Source organism: Anneissia japonica, unplaced genomic scaffold (genome assembly GCF_011630105.1).
Source record: "Anneissia japonica isolate Jap-2015-1 unplaced genomic scaffold, ASM1163010v1 scaffold3262_len730253_cov190, whole genome shotgun sequence".
NCBI lineage: Eukaryota > Metazoa > Echinodermata > Crinoidea > Comatulida > Comatulidae > Anneissia > Anneissia japonica.
In genome coordinates this window covers 241,955-262,127 of record NW_022732572.1, presented here as the reverse complement: position 1 = coordinate 262,127, position 20,173 = coordinate 241,955, and the positions used below count along the sequence as shown (strand labels likewise).

The 20,173-nt window shown below is 34.5% G+C and overlaps 2 protein-coding genes across 2 annotated transcripts in view; one reads left to right on the top strand and one right to left on the bottom strand.

Annotated features, from left to right (window-relative positions):
- The first annotated feature begins 1,006 nt into the window (after positions 1–1,006).
- LOC117115727 (methionine--tRNA ligase, cytoplasmic-like) lies at positions 1,007–19,805 on the top strand. Its single transcript, XM_033259649.1, has 15 exons — positions 1,007–1,109; positions 1,778–1,897; positions 2,553–2,816; positions 2,966–3,054; positions 3,908–4,024; positions 5,200–5,403; positions 5,884–6,085; positions 6,200–6,541; positions 6,959–7,076; positions 7,355–7,568; positions 8,025–8,156; positions 8,522–8,629; positions 9,354–9,726; positions 9,960–11,689; positions 19,137–19,805. The coding sequence occupies exons 3-14, from the start codon at positions 2,700–2,702 to the stop codon at positions 10,131–10,133; spliced, it is 2,190 nt and encodes a 729-aa protein (XP_033115540.1). The 5' UTR covers positions 1,007–1,109; positions 1,778–1,897; positions 2,553–2,699; the 3' UTR covers positions 10,134–11,689; positions 19,137–19,805.
- LOC117115733 (macrophage mannose receptor 1-like) overlaps positions 12,414–20,173 on the bottom strand; it is a 40,241-nt gene continuing 32,481 nt past the window's right edge. Inside the window, exons 43-45 of the mRNA XM_033259656.1 lie at positions 15,383–15,466; positions 13,932–14,015; positions 12,414–13,573 (exon numbers count right to left, since the gene is read on the bottom strand). Of these exons, the coding sequence (XP_033115547.1) occupies positions 13,365–13,573; positions 13,932–14,015; positions 15,383–15,466 (377 nt within the window). The 3' untranslated portion in view covers positions 12,414–13,364. The remainder of the gene's footprint in view (positions 13,574–13,931; positions 14,016–15,382; positions 15,467–20,173) is intronic.

Below are 20,173 nucleotides of genomic sequence, written 5' to 3'. Positions count from 1 at the left end.
TTTGGTACTTATCATTGCCGTTTTGGTTTATTGCCGTTTTGGTCATTGCCATTTTGGTCATTGCCGTTTTGGTTTTTTGCCGTTTTGTCCAGAACATTTCATTGTATTTTAAAACTAGGCCTAGGGGACCTAGGCTAACTTTTTTTTTTCATTTTCATCACTGTGAATTCCACTTTTAAACATCTAGATGTGTATAAGAGACAGTATAAACACATTCAAACACTTACTGTATATGACGCAAATTTTCAGTCCGCCTGGACCCTCTTCTGGCGTAGTCCAATCCTCATCTGAATCAATCGGTTTGTAACTCTGTTTCCGCATAAAATGTTACATAACACTATATGGAGTAGTGGTTATTCATGAGTATGCTAAATAACTCATGACATTATACCACTGTTCCTTTATATTATAGGTTATGATAGAATTCAATACAAATGTATAGACATAGAAAAACGTCAACATAAATAGAGAAGATACACACAATAATAATACATAGCCACAAGGTATATATTTAAACTTGGGAGTGTCCCCTACTGCGAGGGAGCTGCATGTTCCCCCACTCTTCTTTTTTATTGATGTTGGGATTATGTATTTCAATTTTCTCAGCCTCCGTCACTTGTTGTATCATCGGGTTTCCTGCATGTTTACTGGATTTTGACCATTACAGTAACTCCTTCATTTCCCCTTTGTGCTCCTCTTTCATGTGCTGATAAAACACCTAAGTTCTCTTTTTTTCTAAAATGCCTTTGGGGTAATGGCGAATGTCTCCGACCGCCGGTCGCGCACTTTTTCTTGTCCTGTAAAGCAGATCTCTCGGAAGTGGTTTAGGAACATCTAACTTGGGATTCCTGGCTTTTCATGGTCAGCTAGCAAAATTGTTCATTTGTTGAATCCAAATCATTAATTTCATTCTAAACTCTATTTCTAAACTATAAAGTAACTGCTTATGGAGTTCATTTAGTTTGTAAATTTTCCATGTAATTTTGTTTCATTTTTTATTTAATTTCTTTGTTTTTTCATTGTAAAGGTATTTTTTGAGCAAGTCAGGGAATGATTCAGATGATGTTAAAGTAACTGAATGGTTAGAATGGGAGTCCAGTCAATTGCAGGTGCTGCTACTGTATAGTTAGTTGTACAATATTTATAATCTTGTATTTTTAATTAGTTCATTAAAAGAAATGAGAATGTTTTGTATTTTGTTATTGATTTGTTGTAAATTTGATGGATTATTTGTTAAAACCATGTACTGAAAATGTCATCATATTTCATCCTAATTGTTTAAACTCGGGAACATAATAGGTGACATAATTATCAGAAAACAGTGGTGAATCCAGGAATTTGAATTTAGAGGGGCCATCTAGGAACTTTGACAGATGGATGGTCTGTACCGCCTCAGCCTCACCATGAAAATTTATGATTATGTCACCTCCAGATGGCTGGAAATGGCACTCTCAGACTTAAAAAAAATTTAAATGTATTTTCCCTTTTTTCTCCAATTTTTTACAATTTCAACAAATTTAGGGGGAGCCCAGGCCGGATGGGTTCCCCCCCCCTCCTTGAATCCGCCACTGGTAAATTGATAAGATGTGCCTTTCTGATGACCATGTGCCTTTGTATGAAAGATGGCTAGCCTTAATGTTTATAACTATTAAAAAAATTAAGTTCTAAATGTAATGCAATGTGATAGTATTAGCTAATAGCACCTTATAATTCTTATGTTGTTATTTTATTATTATTTTAAGTGATTGATAATGAAATGATTTGATTGCCTCCATAGCCTGTTCTAGGCCCCGTCATTGCTACAGCTGCTACAAAAGAAAAAGTCAACTCAGACCCTTTGAAAACCCACCTAGCGCACATTAACTTGGCCTTGAAAGATAAATCATTTTTTGTTGGTGTAAGTTATTAAAAAAAAAATTTACGATATTGTTTTTTTTTTTTTTGGTGCACATTAACTTAACTATGAAAGAAAAATCATTTTTTGTTGGTGAAAGTTATTTAAAAAAAATTTGATATTTTTAATTTTTTTAATTTTTTTCTTTATTTTATTCTATTCTATATTTTGTATTGTGTATTAGTATGGAAATGGGTGGTCCCCATTAGGTGAAATCTTTTTACAGAACCCAGTGATTCAGTCATTGATTTATTAATCCATCCATTCATTCATTTTTTTTTTCATTCATTTTAAAAATTACATTCATTCATTTTTTTTTTCATTCATTTTAAAAATTACATTCATTCCATTCAATCATATCATTTATTCCATTTATTCTATCCAGTCATTCCATTCCACTCTTTCCATTCATTCTATTCATTTAATTTATTCCACTTCATTTAAATCTATTCCATTAATTTAATTCTTTCATTCTGTTCATTTTTACTCTTAATTTATTTATCTTATTGTTTTTGGATATGCTATTCATCTAGTTCATTATTTGCAAACCTTCTTTCATTCAATTTTGTTATTGATCCATCCATTTGAACTGGCTGTAAGAAAGCTGACTCGTGTCCATAAATCAGGTTGATATGCCTTTTTTTTTTGTTTCTTCCAGTCTGAATTATCAGCAGCAGATATTGTACTCTGGTCAGCAATATATCCATTAATTGCTGAGAATTCCTCGCTCAAATTGTTGTATTCCAACTTGGCTGCCTGGTTTGATAAGCTATCCCAGCATCCTGCATTCCAATCTGCTGTTTCTATGGTAACAAATGGCAAAGGTGTAGCAGCATGCAAAGCATCTATTCAAGCTCAACCACTGGTCCGTCCAGTGACTACCAAGAAGAAAGTTGTAGAGGAGGATGTTGATTCTTCTAAGGTATTTATGCGCTAATTGCAGTTGGTGGCAGGGCTTTTTTTGGAGAGCTTCAAATTAATCCTATATTTCTTAAAGACTACAACTCCTCTCAATCTTGTTATTTTAAAACAATTAGATTTAAATATTGATAAATGTTTAATTTTGCTTAGGTTTCAGATGATGAGAGAGATTTGATAATTGCAGACTGGCTCCATGGCAAAGACAACCTTCCTAAGCATTCAATCAAAGACAAGCCCATGTAGGTGGTATACTTAATATGGAGGACATTATTAGGGACCTCAATCTCAAGACTTGTCTTGGTCATTGTAGTTCATTAATGTTTGCTAATAATGATTTAATGTTTTTTTAAAGTTTCACTACCAGTCTCTAATAATTCTCCTTGATCATTTTGATATGCCATTGGTTCTTTGTGCAATATGGCCTAAGTGCATGTTAAAGAATGCAATGCATAATATTTAACATACACAGTGGGGTGTAGTTTACCAATATACTGTCCAATTAAACCCTGAATGACCCACTAGAAATAAGTGGTTGGAATTTCCTCGAGTATCCTTGAAGTATTTCACGTTAAAGCCATCCAAATTCAATCTTAATCAAAGCAAAAATAAAATAATGGTAATATCAACAGATAAGTATTGTTAAATGTATGTGAAAAATGACAACTTTGAAGCCATAGTTGTTTTAAAATTTCATTCCCTTTATAATTTTGTTTTCATAACAACAATGATAATGTTAATGATCAAATACTCATGATAGTGCTGTAATCTTCTATTCAAAAGTTGGCTGTCATTGGTTGACACTTTCATATTGTAGTCTTTAGTTCAGTTTATTTTTATATTAACACTAAGATCTACGTTTTTGGTTGGCATAGAGTTAACATACACTTTCAACGCAGTGAGACCAGCCAATTGTGCTTAATCATTGTTAAATTTCTTTTACTTTCCCCAGAAATTTTCACTTCCTGATTATTTTAATATGAATCAGATGTACAAACCAAATTACAGTATTCATAATTAGTGTATATCTTAAAATTAACACGCTAAAATGTATATTAATTTACTAAGTAATTACAGTACATTACTTTTTTTCAGTATCCCGGTGAAAGGTGAACGTAATGTGTTAATCACCAGTGCCCTTCCATACGTTAACAACGTCCCACATCTTGGAAACATTATAGGATGTGTTTTAAGTGCCGATGTTTTTTCCAGGTAATTTGCCATTACCTCATTATTAAGCTACGTTCACATCAAGCCGGGATTCCAATCCGGACTCTGGATCCAGACCAATGAATCTGAGAGCCATTTGTTTCCTGAAATCGTAGGTTTTTTTTCGTGGACCAATCAGCAACAAGCTTGGTTGGTTTGAACCAATCGAACGCACGCATACTTAAACCGAACAACCGTGAACGCAGCGTTAAAAAAATGTAGCAACTCACGATTTTTGGTCCGGGCTCTGGACCGGATCTGGGCTTGATGTGAATGTAGCTTTATCCTTCATACTTAGATGTATAGACTAGAAAAAAAATCTGAAAAAAATGAGTTAGGGGGAGTGGAATGTTAGAAGCAATCCACATAGCCAGATATCCTAATTAGGCTTTTCTTTTTCCATCTTCATTTCAGAGGTCAAAAACATTTTTCAATTTTTATTCAATCATATAGTGGTGTAGACTAGTCTTTTAAGAACATTTTGCTTGAAAAATTTTTTGGATACGACGCCCCGTTATTGAGTTATGATTTCTTAAACAACATGATGTCAGAAAATCCACCCAAAAGCTTATCTTATTTCTGTTGGTTACGCACTGCTGATTCGCAATGTTTGTCATCACTTAACAAAGTCTACCGATTCGTGAAAAAGGCCTATTACACACTTCCAACCTTCAAAAGCATTATGGGTAATGTGTCGTCATACCTCCCCCGACCACCCAGTGAGATAACCATTTTGTTTTTATAGAAAAAATTGAACAACATGGACAAATCAATTTAGCTTGGCCAAAAAAATAACTGGTATTTTTTCAAATTGAACAGAAACAAGCCCATAGTCTATTTTTACTGCTCTGTTCTCCAGCACTTTGACACTCCCATAATTTAGAGCTCACCGGAACAGAACTCACAGGAGCTGGAGTGAAAATGGCGTCTGACTATCCTATCCTAACAAAAAAAGAAAAAAAAAATTCCAGTTTTATAACTTTTTGACTACAAGAATCATTATATTGGCTAGTGATCTCTAAACGAAGAGTATTGGTATTGTATAATACCAATTATATTATTGGGGAGGAAATATTAATTTGATCTTTATTACAGTAAAAGAAATTGAGATATTGAATTTTACTCTTCAAGCTCAAGACAGAAGATAATTGTTGAACTTGCTTCTTCCCTATTTTCAGATACTGCAATCTTCGTGGCTACAACACTTTGTACATCTGTGGTACAGATGAATACGGTACAGCCACGGAAACCAAAGCACTTGAGGAAAAATTAACACCAAAACAAATTTGTGACAAGTATTTTAAGCTGCACTACGAAATATATGAGTGGTTTAATATCGGTTTTGACTACTTTGGAAGGACTACTACCGTGAAACAAACTGAGTAAGTAGATATAACTTTTATGTCATTGTAATGAGACTTTTGACAATTGTTTTTGTATCAATTTAATGTAAATACTAAGTGAAACTCTTTTAGTTTTGTTTTTACCATTTTAATATGATAACTGTTGATTTTTCACTTTTTTGATGTACACATTTTATATATTCAACTGAAAATAATGCTTAAAAAGAGTAATAGAGAGGAACATGTAAATAAAATTGTTTTGCTTAAAACGTCAAGCAGTGTGCCCAATATCAAAGTCCAAATCACCGTCTGTTGGTTGAACGGTCACTGTCGCTTCCAGCTAGAATCATTAGACTGTAATCTATCAGATATAGACACTAATTTGAAACATCAGAACATACATTACAAATCACCAGATGAGATTCTTTGAACATACAGTACATTACAAATGATTTTGAAAACACTACAGTGTAAATGAAATTGAATTGTTAAACACCCTTTGCTTCCTGTCTTTTGTAGAATTGCACAAGATATATTTTGGCGTCTTCACAAGCGCAACTTTTTGCTTGAAGATACAGTTGAACAGCTTTTGTGTGAGACGTGCAACCGCTACCTTGCCGATCGTTTTGTTGAGGGCACTTGCCCACTATGTAACTATGAAGATGCGCGTGGGGACCAGTGTGACAAGTGCGGGAAACTAATAAATGCCACCGAGTTGAAGGTATGACATTTAAAGATTATATTATGATAATGAACAAAGCTTTATATCATGCCGCCAATGTAAAAATTATTGACTTTTTTTCACTTGAATTTAATGTTTTTTTAAATTCCTCAGAAACCAAGATGTAAAGTTTGCAGCAACTCACCAGTGATCCGTAGCTCTAAACATCTATTTCTTGATTTACCAAAACTTCAGCCAACTCTTGAGAAATTCTTAAATAAATCTACCAGTGAGGGTGATTGGACCCACAATGCAAAGCTTATTACAAACTCATGGGTTCGCGATGGCCTGAAGCCTCGGTGTATCACTAGAGATTTAAAATGGGGGACGCCTGTCCCCCTTGAGGGCTTCAAGGATAAAGTGTTCTATGTGTGGTTTGATGCCCCCATTGGGTATCCGTCAATTACTGCTAATTACACTGATGATTGGCAGAAATGGTGGAAGAATCCAGAAGAGGTAGATCATTGGCAACAGTCTATGATGATATTGGAGATGATGATGGAGATGATGATGATGGTGGCAGATTCTATTGCCATGGTGATGGGATATCAGCGACTATGTGGATGACGATTATGATGCCAATTGAGATGATGATGATTATGATAGTAATGTTGGTAGTGATGATTGTGAATATTGAGGGTTAGCATTATGGTGATTATGGTGGCAATAAGTATAGCAGTGAGTAAGGTTAAAATGGTGGCAGTGAGGATGTTGATGGTTTTGGTAACTGATAATAATGACACTAATGATGATTGTGAGAGACGTAATAATACTAGTGATTGTGTGGAAGATAATTAGTTATTATAATATGTCCCAATGATAATTATAATGCCTTACTTATGATATTTTTTTTTAATAAAATGATTTCGTCAGGTGGAACTCTACAATTTTATGGCAAAGGACAACGTACCATTCCACAGTGTCATTTTTCCATGCTCACTGCTAGGAGCCGATGATAACTGGACACTTGTCAACCACTTAATCGCCACAGGTGGGTACATTTTAATTATTGGTGGTTTAAAATGTTTTACATGTAGATGCCATAGCAACAAGGTGGCAATGCATGGTTAAATTTTAATAATCTTCATACAAACCAAAATTTCATTGAGTTCATTAAAATTTAGTATGGTATAAATTTTAGTACCCTCATCATTTTTGTTCCCTTAGTAGCATGTGTTATTCAAATATACAAGTAGTATAATACTCAATAGAAAGTGATATATTTTCTTGGATGGAAACTAGAATTAATGTCTCAATGTCTATTTTTAGAGTACCTTAACTATGAAGATGGGAAATTCTCCAAGAGCAGAGGTGTTGGCATCTTTGGGACGGATGTCTGTAAGACTGGTATTCCTGCAGCCATTTGGCGGTTCTACTTGCTCTACGTCCGCCCGGAATCTCAGGACAGCGCATTTAGTTGGTCAGATTTTGTACTGAAGAATAACTCGGAACTGTTGAACAATCTGGGAAATTTTGTCAACAGGTGGGCCACATTTAACAATTTAAATGTTGGAATCTTATCCTTGTGTCCTTAGTATAGTTAATTGTTTAATGTCTATTTTGTGAATACCTGGAGGAGGTATAAAATTAGGTGAATAAAACAATGTAAGCCAGATTGCTAATGCAACCTGCCCATTCATCCAGGTAATTTTCTCACTCATAGACCCACAACATCACTCCTGATTTGTGTGATTTGTAATTGCAATCATGATGCTTGCAGTGTTGGGAATAAAAATCCAAACAAATTAAACTCATATTAACATGTTTACTTTCCACGGGTCTAACTGTTTCTCTCTGCCTACTGACCTACAATATAATACAATTCATTATCTATTGTTAAAATTTTAGAAACACTCAAGAATTTGTCACGTATATATCAAGTGTCAGTCAGCTACCAGTAATGTATATTAAGCTTTATTTTATTTTTATTTTTCAACAGAGGATTGTCTTTCTTGGAGAAGAATTTCAACAGTGTTGTTCCTGAAATGGTTTTAAGTGAGGATGATAAGAATGTAATAGTTGCTGTAGCGAAGGAGCTTAAAGTTTACGTTGAATTACTAGAGAAGGTTAAGTAAGTGAGATAATCTATGATTAAAATGTCATCCACCATCCTTATTAACATTATGTTAACCATCATCATCATCAGGATCTTCAATATCATCATTTGCTCTATCGTCACCATGATCCTCGCCAGCATAGTTAATATTATCAAAAGTAAAACTAAACAAATCAGAAGTGAGATACTTAACCAAGTAATATTACTTTGCACAACAGTGAAAGGAAAATGAAGATGTGAGTGTATTAGATGCCCCTTTGAGACTAAGTGGTTGATTACATTATGTTTAGAAATAAGTTCTTCATGTGAAACTTTGTCTTTATCAAGTTTATACATACAGAAATCAATTTCTTCTAACATTTTTGATTATTTTTTTCAAGGATTCGTGATGCTCTGCGTCAGATTCTCTCAATTTCTCGCATTGGTAACCAACATATGCAAGCCACGAAGCCTTGGGATCTCATGAAAACTAAGAAAGATGAAGATAGGTATGTCATCTTATGCTCTTTCTTTTAGTGGTCACATTACTACTGAAAATAATGTGAGGGATGGGAGATATGTTTTCACAATTTGCTAAGCTGTTGTTTTGATTTCTCAAGTTAAGTATCTTGCAGCGAGATATCAACTGTTTATGTAGGTCTTTCTGTCAACCTCTTCCCCCGTTTGGGTCCAGTTACCAAGCTCAGATACAGGCCCTTCTGCAGCAATAGTCAACGAATCACGTCCACTTAACTTATAAGTCTTTTTTGTATCATGTTATTTTTTTTTATCCCTGTGGTTGTGTAAGAGGTAGTTCTTGGAATAGCTTAGGATATAATGTCCATGTCTCACATCTGTAGAGCAGACCTCACATCCATTGAGCAGACAGCACTCTCACCATAGTTGTCAATGCTGGTCAGTGCTGTGTTGCTGTCCACCACTCGCATGCTGCCGACTCCTCCATTTTTGCAATTGATTTTTGAAAAAAGTAACGTAACAAAATATTGTACTTTCGTTATACAACTAGAGTAGGGAGTTTTTGATTAACTGGTTGAATAATGAAAATTTACCTACATTATATAAGACAAATATACAAATTACGTTTCCGTGGTTATATTAATTTGAAGGCCTAGGCTTAGTATTGTTATGATATCTATCTGAGCTGTTGCAGAGTGGCTGTCTATGCTGTGAAGATTGAACTAAACAGTGTCTGCTTGTTTATTCTCATTTCAGAGTGAAAGCTGGTACTGTAATAGGAGTTGTAGTAAACATTAGCTACCTAATATCGTTGATGCTGCACCCGTATATGCCAAGTGTAAGCCAAACCATTCAGGAACAACTGCAGGCAACAACCATCTCTAACTACCTCAGTGAGAAATTTGTGTGCCAACTTCAGCCTGGACACAAGATAGGAAAGCCATCACCTTTATTCAGTAAGATTGAGGCTTCTCAGGCTGAGGAATTAAAGCAGCAGTTTGCTGGTAAGCAGAATCCTGTACCCTCTCGGCAGACACCTGTGGCCCTGCAGGAGAAGACTGGTACCCCGGAACCAGCATTATGTAGTCCAGCGGATATTGAAGAACTGAAAAAGCTAGTTACTGCTCAGGTTAGCATGGATTTAGATGTTCCGACAAGCACTCTTATATTGTAATGATTATGATAGTAGAGTGTTGAAGCTCCATGTGTATGTGCTTGGCCTTTTTGTTTATTCCTTGGATTTTTCTACCAACCAGGTCCCACCTTCCTCCTGTTTTATCTTAACATAGGCAATACTATTGAATGATGGTTGAACTTCATAAAGTAAAATTAAGCAATTTCTATTTTTTTTTTAATATATAGGGTGAGATTGTAAGATCCCTGAAAGCAACGAAAGCAGAAAAAGCTAAAATTGACACAGAGGTCAAGAAACTTTTGGAATTGAAGCAAAACTTGGCAAAAATGAGCGGTGAAGAGTTGCCATCACCAGCTAGTAAATCAAGCAAAAGTAAAAAGAAAAAAGGAGGAAAAAAATAAAGAGGAAGAAACCTAGCGAAATCAAGGTTTTTAACTATAGGATTAATGCCTCTAACTGATATAATGTATTATTTTATATTCTGAGTCTTTGAAATAGGCATCAAGTGACAGCACCTTTGTAACTGGTTTTAGTGGATTTTTTTTTTTCAAAGTCAACAAACCTAAATTGCATTGGAGTGCAGAAACTGAACTATGGCTATATCAAGTTTTTGGTGCTCTAATTTTTAAAACCAACATCACGGATTCTAATTCCTGCATATCCTTTATTCACCCACTTTTATTTAGTTTATTATACATAAAAGATTACAATATGTATAAATGTAACACAATTTTTAATAAAAAATAAATTAATAAACATTATACAACATTTGCAATCTAGTATAGTAAAGGGAAATGCAATGCCATTTTTTTGTAGTTCTCAGTTTTTTTTTCCTAGAATTGCTTCACTGGCTGATAGGTTGACCAAATGTTACTTTAAGCTTTGGATAGTATTCAATGGTGTATCTAGGAGTATTGACGTTGAAGTGATGGCAAGGGACAAAAAGTTTTATGGGGCTCAATGATTAAGTGAGGGAGGAGTGTTATGAGTTGATCATTTCCCGATAGGGGCAGGGGACCTGCACTGCACATACTTCATGGTCGCTATGTGCTATAAAGCTATAAACTGATTACTGACGGTCTAATATGCTTTCAGGTTCAAAAACTGACAATTTTCTTAGCTGAATATTCTTTTAAAAAAAGGTACCCAGTCACTCCAGATGCTGTTATACTTTAAAATTTAAGTTACATCAAGTACTTAATTGAATTAAGCAAGCAACCAACTTAATGCCGATTTTCTTTCCAATGAAAATGCCCACCAAAAAAAATACTATAGAAAGTCCATTTCAGTGTTGACTTGCTCATTCCATTTCCGTATAATTTTATGTCATGAGAACAATAAATCAGAACCAGAACATCGTTTTTTTGTTGTTTTACTTTAAAGGTACCAACGGCACAATACTCTTTGCATATACGTACCAAGGGTCTAACACCATCATCATTACTATTATAATCTTCATAATCGTAATTATAACCCTTATATCATAATCATCATCACTTAATATCATCATTTCTTATTGTCAAAAGGACATAGTTGTACTGATTCATAGAATCTGTGATACTCTCCATCGCACCTCAATTTCCTGCATTGGTAACCAACGTTTGAAGGCCACCAAGGCCTGGGATCTTATGAATATTTACCTGCCCCTGCTGCTATTGAAATAAAAAAAACCTAAATGTGCAGTCTCTCAAAGATGTGGCCACTGAATGGAACAGCAATGCAAGGACAATAACGGTACGGTAATGTTAAATGTTCTTGAGCAAAGACAACAATGTTAGCTGTAAACATGTTGCAATGCTGCTTCGACATGAAATATAATTTTGAATGCTTATTATAATGCATAATGGAAGTTGATTGCTAAATTGTTGCATTCTATACGGTGAGATCCCTAATGTTTGTAATGCAGAGGTGAATTTTGAAAACTACTATTTAAAAAAAGCCTACAAAATTAAGGAAAGTAGAAAAAGATGAATAACTTGTGTTGTGATCACCATTAGCTGAGAGGAATTGTTCCTGCTTTATGTGCTTTAAGACCCCAGTTCAATTCCATTTAGCATTGGGTTATAATTGGAGTATGATCGATAATGGATCAAGGTCCCCCACAAAAAAAGTGGTCATGGTCAGGCGTCGCTGAAAAATATGACAATTTGGGGTTTCAAAGTCTTAATTAATCGATTTCTAATATATAGAAAATACATATACATTTTTTTTTCTCCCCGGCGAATTGTGGTTTTTTTTTTACTCAACGCAGTAGGTGGTGGGGGAGCTCCCCAGCCCCGTCCCCCTGCTGGCAGCACCTCTGAGATCACCTAAGAGAATATCACTATTAACAATCTAGTATTCTCTATAGTAATTTATTTATAATTCCTGGAGCTTGCAATGATATGAACTTAATTGTTTTAGCATCAGTGTATTTGATATCTACAGAGTATTCTATTTATAAACAAATGTTATTCTGTTGTATTATATGACAATTTAATAATAATGTGTGCCAGGAAAATACATTTTCAACTAAAACAAATTGTGAAAATAATTTCTATCAGAATAGTTCTACCTAATTCAAATTTGTATACACTCACATAAAGTAAAATTTCGGCAAATATATTTAGGGTGTTTTCAAACAACTATAAGTTATGTCTAACATTTGTTTAATTCTTTTTGGTGTTACTGTTAGTTTTTTTAAATTTAAATAATTTACTGCATTACATTTTTAGCAAAAATGAGGTAAAACCTCTATATTATTTTCAATGATACAATTCTTATAAATTAAACAAATGTACATAAGATGCTCTGAGTATATTTGAAAACATACATATTTTTTTGTTTAACTATTTTCACCCACTCGGAAAAAAGTTTGCAAAAATGCCCAAGGAAAATATACATCTATTATAGGAGTTGAATCTTGACATTAATTTATCTTGCAAAAACTTTAATAGGGTTCGATTGATCATTGAAGTTTTTTTTTTCTTTTCCTCATTTAAATCTCAAAAGGGGAAAAATATTCTGGAGAAATAACTATACAGATATTAAAACCCCCTATTGATACCGTTAAACATGAGACAGGTTTCCTTATCATGCAAGCCAGTTAATATGATTTTTCCGTAGTCCCTTCAATCCATTACCTAAGACTTTCTAAACTTTCTTAAAATGAGCATATAGCCAGTGTCATGAACAATGTAATATAAAGGTAAAATGTTCTCTATGCCAAGTCATTCAGGTTGATTGGTCAGTGTGCAGTGCCACTCTCATTTACTGGGCCTACAGGCATCGCTAGAGTATGGGACTTTTTTAAACTAGACTAGCTTGTATGCTAGTAACATCCTCCTTTAAGGGTCCCATCATGTCCGAAATACCCAGTAAACTACTCTTGTCTGTCCACCACAGGGGTGGTATGAATCAGTATATCAGGGTAACCTACTCCTCTTGAAAGGTGTACTAGGTTATTTATAGAGCACATGAGCCAACTATGTACACTAGGCTTACGGGTGTTATTCTGTTGATAGAAGTCTTGGAATATAGAATTAAGTGCCTGGTGAGAAATTCTATTTACTGGCTTAATTCTTGTATAAATAGATATCCCTGGAGCTAAAGGACTGTATTTGATTAATTGATATAAAATTTGAGATTGTTTATTATGCCTCTGCTTGTACTTTCTCACCTAGGTGTACTGTACTGGTGCCAGCGTTGTATAGTTGGTTATCTATCCCGGTTGTGGCTTTGGAATCATTAAAGGAGAATTTCTGTCGCTGGACAACAAACCAGGCAATCATAGCAACAGCAAGTAAAAGAACAACAGAAGCCAAAACGATGCCTACAATTGCCCCTGTGTTTAGTTTACCTCCTAAACACAAAAAGAAATAAACTTTTAATGTTTTAAAGCACTACACAAAAATGTATTACATTCAGTAATATAAAATTATAAAATATATATACAGTGCACTCTCCAATTTGAGATCCCACTAAGTCTGAGTCCCTCAAATTGGTGACATAACAATCTTCAATCTTTTAACTCAAATCTAACCCTCTAATTGGAGACCGAACTCAGAGGCCACCCTAAATGTTAAGGTCTCAAAGGTTTTCTGAATTTGGAGGGTGAACTGTATATAGCTATGGTAATAATTTTATAGCTGTTCATTTATATGTAGATAATAGCCATCCCTTTTAATTTAAATATCAGTTTTAGCCAAACCAATTCCTACCTGTACTAGGTTCTTTATTTCCATCATCATTAGTTGTATACTGAGGTGGGTTTGGTCCATCTCCAGTGACAGGATTCACTGGCCCTACAAAGTCAAGATTAACAGTACAGTGTATATACAACAGTACAGTGTATATACTCAAGTGATAATAATAAGTATTAACAGTACAGCGTATATACTTAAGTGATAATAATAAGTATTAACAGTACAGCGTATATACTTAAGTGATAATAATAAGTATTAACAGTACAGCGTATATACTTAAGTGATAATAATAAGTATTAACAGTACAGTGTATATACTTAAGTGATAATAATAAGTATTAACAGTACAGTGTATATACTTAAGTGATAATAATAAGTATTAACAGTAATTACAAGACTTTCTAAACTTAAAACGAGCATATAGCCATGGATGTCATGAACAATGTAATATAAAGGTAAAATGTTCTCTATGCCAAGTCATTCAGGTTGATTGGTCAGTGTGCAGTGCCACTCTCATTTACTGGGCCTACAGGCATCGCTAGAGTATGGGACTTTTTTAAACTAGACTAGCTTGTATGCTAGTAACATCCTCCTTTAAGGGTCCCATCATGTCCGAAATACCCAGTAAACTACTCTTGTCTGTCCACCACAGGGGTGGTATGAATCAGTATATCAGGGTACCCTACTCCTCTTGAAAGGTGTACTAGGTTATTTATAGAGCACATGAGCCAACTATGTACACTAGGCTTACGGGTGTTATTCTGTTGATAGAAGTCTTGGAATATAGAATTAAGTGCCTGGTGAGAAATTATATTTACTGGCTTAATTCTTGTATAAATAGATATCCCTGGAGCTAAAGGACTGTATTTGATTAATTGATATAAAATTTGAGATTGTTTATTATGCCTCTGCTTGTACTTTCTCATCTAGGTGTACTGTACTGGTGCCAGCGTTGTATAGTTGGTTATCTATCCCGGTTGTGGCTTTGGAATCATTAAAGGAGAATTTCTGTCGCTGGACAACAAACCAGGCAATCATAGCAACAGCAAGTAAAAGAACAACAGAAGCCAAAACGATGCCTACAATTGCCCCTGTGTTTAGTTTACCTCCTAAACACAAAAAGAAATAAACTTTTAATGTTTTAAAGCACTACACAAAAATGTATTACATTCAGTAATATAAAATTATAAAATATATATACAGTGCACTCTCCAATTTGAGATCCCACTAAGTCTGAGTCCCTCTAATTGGTGACATAACAATCTTCAATCTTTTAACTCAAATCTAACCCTCTAATTGGAGACCGAACTCAGAGGCCACCCTAAATGTTAAGGTCTCAAAGGTGTTCTCAATTTGGAGGGTGAACTGTATATAGCTATGGTAATAATTTAATAGCTGTTCATTTATATGTAGATAATAGCCATCCCTTTTAATTTAAATATCAGTTTTAGCCAAACCAATTCCTACCTGTACTAGGTTCTTTATTTCCATCATCATTAGTTGTATACTGAGGTGGGTTTGGTCCATCTCCAGTGACAGGATTCACTGGCCCTACAAAGTTTTAAAAATTTTATTTTTATTTTTTCAACAGAGGATTGTCTTTCTTGGAGAAGAATTTCAACAGTGTTGTTCCTGAAATGGTTTTAAGTGAGGATGATAAGTATGTAATAGTTGCTGTATCGAAAAAGCTTAAAGTTGAATTACTAGAGAAGGTTAAGTAAGTGAGATAATCTATGATTTAAATGTCATCCACCATCCTTATTAACATTATGTTAACCATCATCATCATCAGGATCTTCATTATCATCATTTGCTCTATCGTCACCATCATCCTCGCCAGCACAGTTAATATTATCAAAAGTAAAACTAAACAAATCAGAAGTGAGATACTTAACCAAGTAATATTACTTTGCACAACAGTGAAAGGAAAATGAAGATGTGAGTGTATTAGATGCCCCTTTGAGACTAAGTAGTTGATTACATTATGTTTAGAAATAAGTTCTTCATGTGAAACTTTGTCTTTATCAAGTTTATACATACAGAAATCAATTTCTTCTAACATTTTTGATTATTTTTTTCAAGGATTCGTGATGCTCTGCGTCAGATTCTCTCAATTTCTCGCATTGGTAACCAACATATGCAAGCCACGAAGCCTTGGGATCTCATGAAAACTAAGAAAGATGAAGATAGTTATGTCATCTTAGGCTCTTTCTTTTAGTGGTCACATTACTACTGAAAACAATGGAGAAATATGTTTTCACAATTTGCTAAGCTGTTGTTTTGATTTCTCAAGTTAAGTATCTTGCAGCGAGATATCAACTGTTTATGTAGGTCTTTCTGTGTCTACCTCTTCCCCTGTTTGGGTCCAGTTACCAAGCTCAGATACAGGCTCTTCTGCAGCAATAGTCAACGAATCACGTCCACTTAACTTATATGTCTTTTTTGTATCATGTTATTTTTTTTTATCCCAGTGGTTGTGTAAGAGGTAGTTCTTGGAATAGCTTAGGATATAATGTCCATGTCTCACATCTGTAGAGCAGACCTCACATCCATTGAGCAGACAGCACTCTCACCATAGTAGTCAATGCTGGTCAATGCTGTGTTGCTGTCCACCACTCGCATGCTGCCGACCCCTCCATTTTTGCAATTGATTTTTGAAAAAAGTAACGTAACAAAATACTGTACTTTCGTTATACAACTAGAGTAGGGAGTTTTTGATTAACTGGTTGAATAATGAAAATTTACCTACATTATATAAGACAAATATACAAATTACGTTTCCGTGGTTATATTAATTTGAAGGCCTAGGCTTAGTATTGTTATCATGTCTATCTGAGCTGTTGCAGAGTGGCTGTCTATGCTGTGAAGATTGAATTAAACAGTGTCTGCTTGTTTATTCTCATTTCAGAGTGAAAGCTGGTACTGTAATAGGAGTTGTAGTAAACATTAGCTACCTAATATCGTTGATGCTGCACCCGTATATGCCAAGTGTAAGCCAAACCATTCAGGAACAACTGCAGGCAACAACTATCTCTAACTACCTCAGTGAGAAATTTGTGTGCCAACTTCAGCCTGGACAAAAGATAGGAAAGCCATCACCTTTATTCAGTAAGATTGAGGCTTCTCAGGCTGAGGAATTAAAGCAGCAGTTTGCTGGTAAGCAGAATCCTGTACCCTCTCAGCAGACACCTGTGGCCCCGCAGGAGAAGACTGGTACCCCAGAACCAGCATTATGTAGTCCAGCGGATATTGAAGAACTGAAAAAGCTAGTTACTGCTCAGGTTAGCATGCATGGATTTAGATGTTCCGACAAGCACTCCTTATATTGTTATGATTATGATAGTAGAGTGTTGAAGCGCCATGTGTATGTGCTTGGCCTTTTTGTTTATTCCTTGGATTTTTCTACCAACCAGGTCCCACCTTCCTCCTGTTTTATCTTAACATAGGCAATACTATTGAATGATGGTTGAACTTACATAAAGTAAAATTAAGCAATTTCTATTTTTTTTTAATATATAGGGTGAGATTGTGAGATCCCTGAAAGCAATGAAAGCAGAAAAAGCTAAAATTGACACAGAGGTCAAGAAACTTTTGGAATTGAAGCAAAACTTGGCAAAAATGAGCGGTGAAGAGTTGCCATCACCAGCTAGTAAATCAAGCAAAAGTAAAAAGAAAAAAGGAGGAAAAAAATAAAGAGGAAGAAACCTAGAGAAATCAAGGTTTTTAACTATAGGATTAATGCCTCTAACTGATATAATATGTATTATTTTATATTCTGAGTCTTTGAAATAGGCATCAAGTGACAGCACTTTTGTAACTGGTTTTAGTGGATTTTTTTTTTCAAAGTCAACAAACCTAAATTGCATTGGAGTGCAGAAACTGAACTATGGCTATATCAAGTTTTTGGTGCTCTAATTTTTAAAACCAACATCATTCTACTTCCTGCATATCCTTTATTCACCCACTTTTATGTAGTTCATTATACATAAAAGATTACAATGTGTATAAATGTAACACAATTTTTAATAAAAAATAAATTAATAAACATTATACAACATTTGCAATCTAGTATAGTAAAGGGAAATGCAATGCCATTTTTTTTGTAGTTCTCAGTTTCTTTTCATAGAATTGCTTCACTGGCTGATAGGTTGACCAAATGTTACTTTAGCTTTGGATAGTATTCAATGGTGTATCTAGGAGTATTGATGTTGAAGTGATGGCAAGGGACAAAAAGTTTTATGGGGCTCAATGATTAAGTGAGGGAGGAGTGTTATGAGTTGATCATTTCCCGATAGGGGCAGGGGACCTGCACTGCACATACTTCATGGTCGCTATGTGCTATAAAACTATAAACTGATTACTGACAGTCTAATATGCTTTCAGGTTCAATAACTGACAATTTTCTCAGGCTGAATATTCAGTTAAAAAGGTACCCAGTCACTCCAGATGTTGCTATACTTTAAAAAGTTAAGTTACATCAAGTACTTAATTGAATTAAGCAAGCAACCAACTTAATGCCGATTTTCTTTCCAATGAAAATGCCCACCAAAAAAAAATACTATAGAAAGTCGATTTCCATATAATTTTATGTCATGAGAATAATAAATCAGAACCAGAACACCGTTTTTTTGTTGTTTTACTTTAAAGGTACTAACGGCACAATACTCTTTGCATATACGTACCAAGGGCCTAATACCATCATCATTACTATTATAATCTTCATAATCTTAATTATAACCCTTATATCATAATCATCATCATTTAATATCATCATTTCTTATTGTCAAATGAAAATATATAAGGACATAGTTGTACTGATTCATAGAATCTGTGATACTCTCCATCGCACCTCAATTTCCTGCATTGGTAACCAACGTTTGAAGGCCACCAAGGCCTGGGATCTGCCCCTGCTGCTATTGAAATAAAAACAACCTGAATGTGCAGTCTCTCAAAGATGTGGCCACTGAATGGAACAGCAATGCAAGGACAATAACAGTAATGTTAAATATTCTTGAGCAAAGACAACAATGTTAGCTGTAAACATGTTGCAATGCTGCTTCGACATGAAATATAATTTTGAATGCTTATTATAATGCATAATGGAAGTTGATTGCTAAATTGTGCATTCTATACGGTGAGATCCCTAATGTTTGTAATGCAGAGGTGAATTTTAAAACTACTATTTTAAAAAGCCTACAAAATTAAGGAAAGTAGAAAAGAGGAATGACTTGTGTTGTGGTCACCATTAGCTGAGTAGATGGCTAAGAGGAATTGTTCCTGCTTTATGTGCTGAAGACCCCAGTTCAATTCAATTGGGTTATAATTGGAGTATGATCGATAGTGGATCGAGGTCCCCCACAAAAAAGGTGGTCATGGTCAGGCGTCGCTGAAAAATATGATAATTTGGGGTTTCAAAGGCTTAATTAATCGATTTTGGTGCTGGCGGCACCTCTGTGACCACCTAAGAGAATAATATCACTATTAACAACAATTTTCTATAGTAATTTATTTATAATTCCTGGAGCTTGCAATGACATGAACTTAATTGTTTTAGCATCATGAAGTTTATTTTATATCTACAGAGTATTCTATTTATAAACAAATGTTATTCTGTTGTATTATATGACAATTTAATAATAATGTGTGCCAAGAAAATACATTTTCAACTAAAACAAATTGTGAAAATAATTTCTATCAGAATAGTTTTACCTATTCAAATTTGTATACACTCATATAAAGTAAAATTTCGGCAAATATATTTAGGGTGTTTTCAAACAACTATAAGTTATGTCTAACATTTGTTTAATTCTTTTTGGTGTTACTGTTAGTTTTTTTAAATTTAAATAATTGACTGCATTACATTCTTTTCCTCATTTAAATCTCAAAAGGGGAAAAATATTCTGGAGAAATAACTATACAGATATTAAAACCCCCTATTGATACCGTTAAACATGAGACAGGTTTCCTTATCATGCAAGCCAGTTAATATGATTTTTCCGCAGTCCCTTTTAATCCATTACAAGACTTTCTAAACTTAAAACGAGCATATAGCCATGGATGTCATGAACAATGTAATATAAAGGAAAAATGTTCTCTATGCCAAGTCATTCAGGTTGATTGGTCAGTGTGCAGTGCCACTCTCATTTACTGGGCCTACAGGCATCGCTAGAGTATGGGACTTTTTTAAACTAGACTAGCTTGTATGCTAGTAACATCCTCCTTTAAGGGTCCCATCATGTCTGAAATACCCAGTAAACT

What these genes read in the sequence shown, in the direction of transcription:
- LOC117115727 (XM_033259649.1), top strand. Translation starts at nt 2,700, where the DNA reads ATGGTAACAAATGGCAAAGGTGTAGCAGCATGCAAAGCATCTATTCAA. An exon ending in GGTGGAAGAATCCAGAAGAG is followed by an intron (nt 6,542 to 6,958) that starts GTAGATCATTGG and finishes TGATTTCGTCAG; the next exon opens with GTGGAACTCTACAATTTTAT. An exon ending in AAAAGCTAGTTACTGCTCAG is followed by an intron (nt 9,727 to 9,959) that starts GTTAGCATGGAT and finishes TTTAATATATAG; the next exon opens with GGTGAGATTGTAAGATCCCT.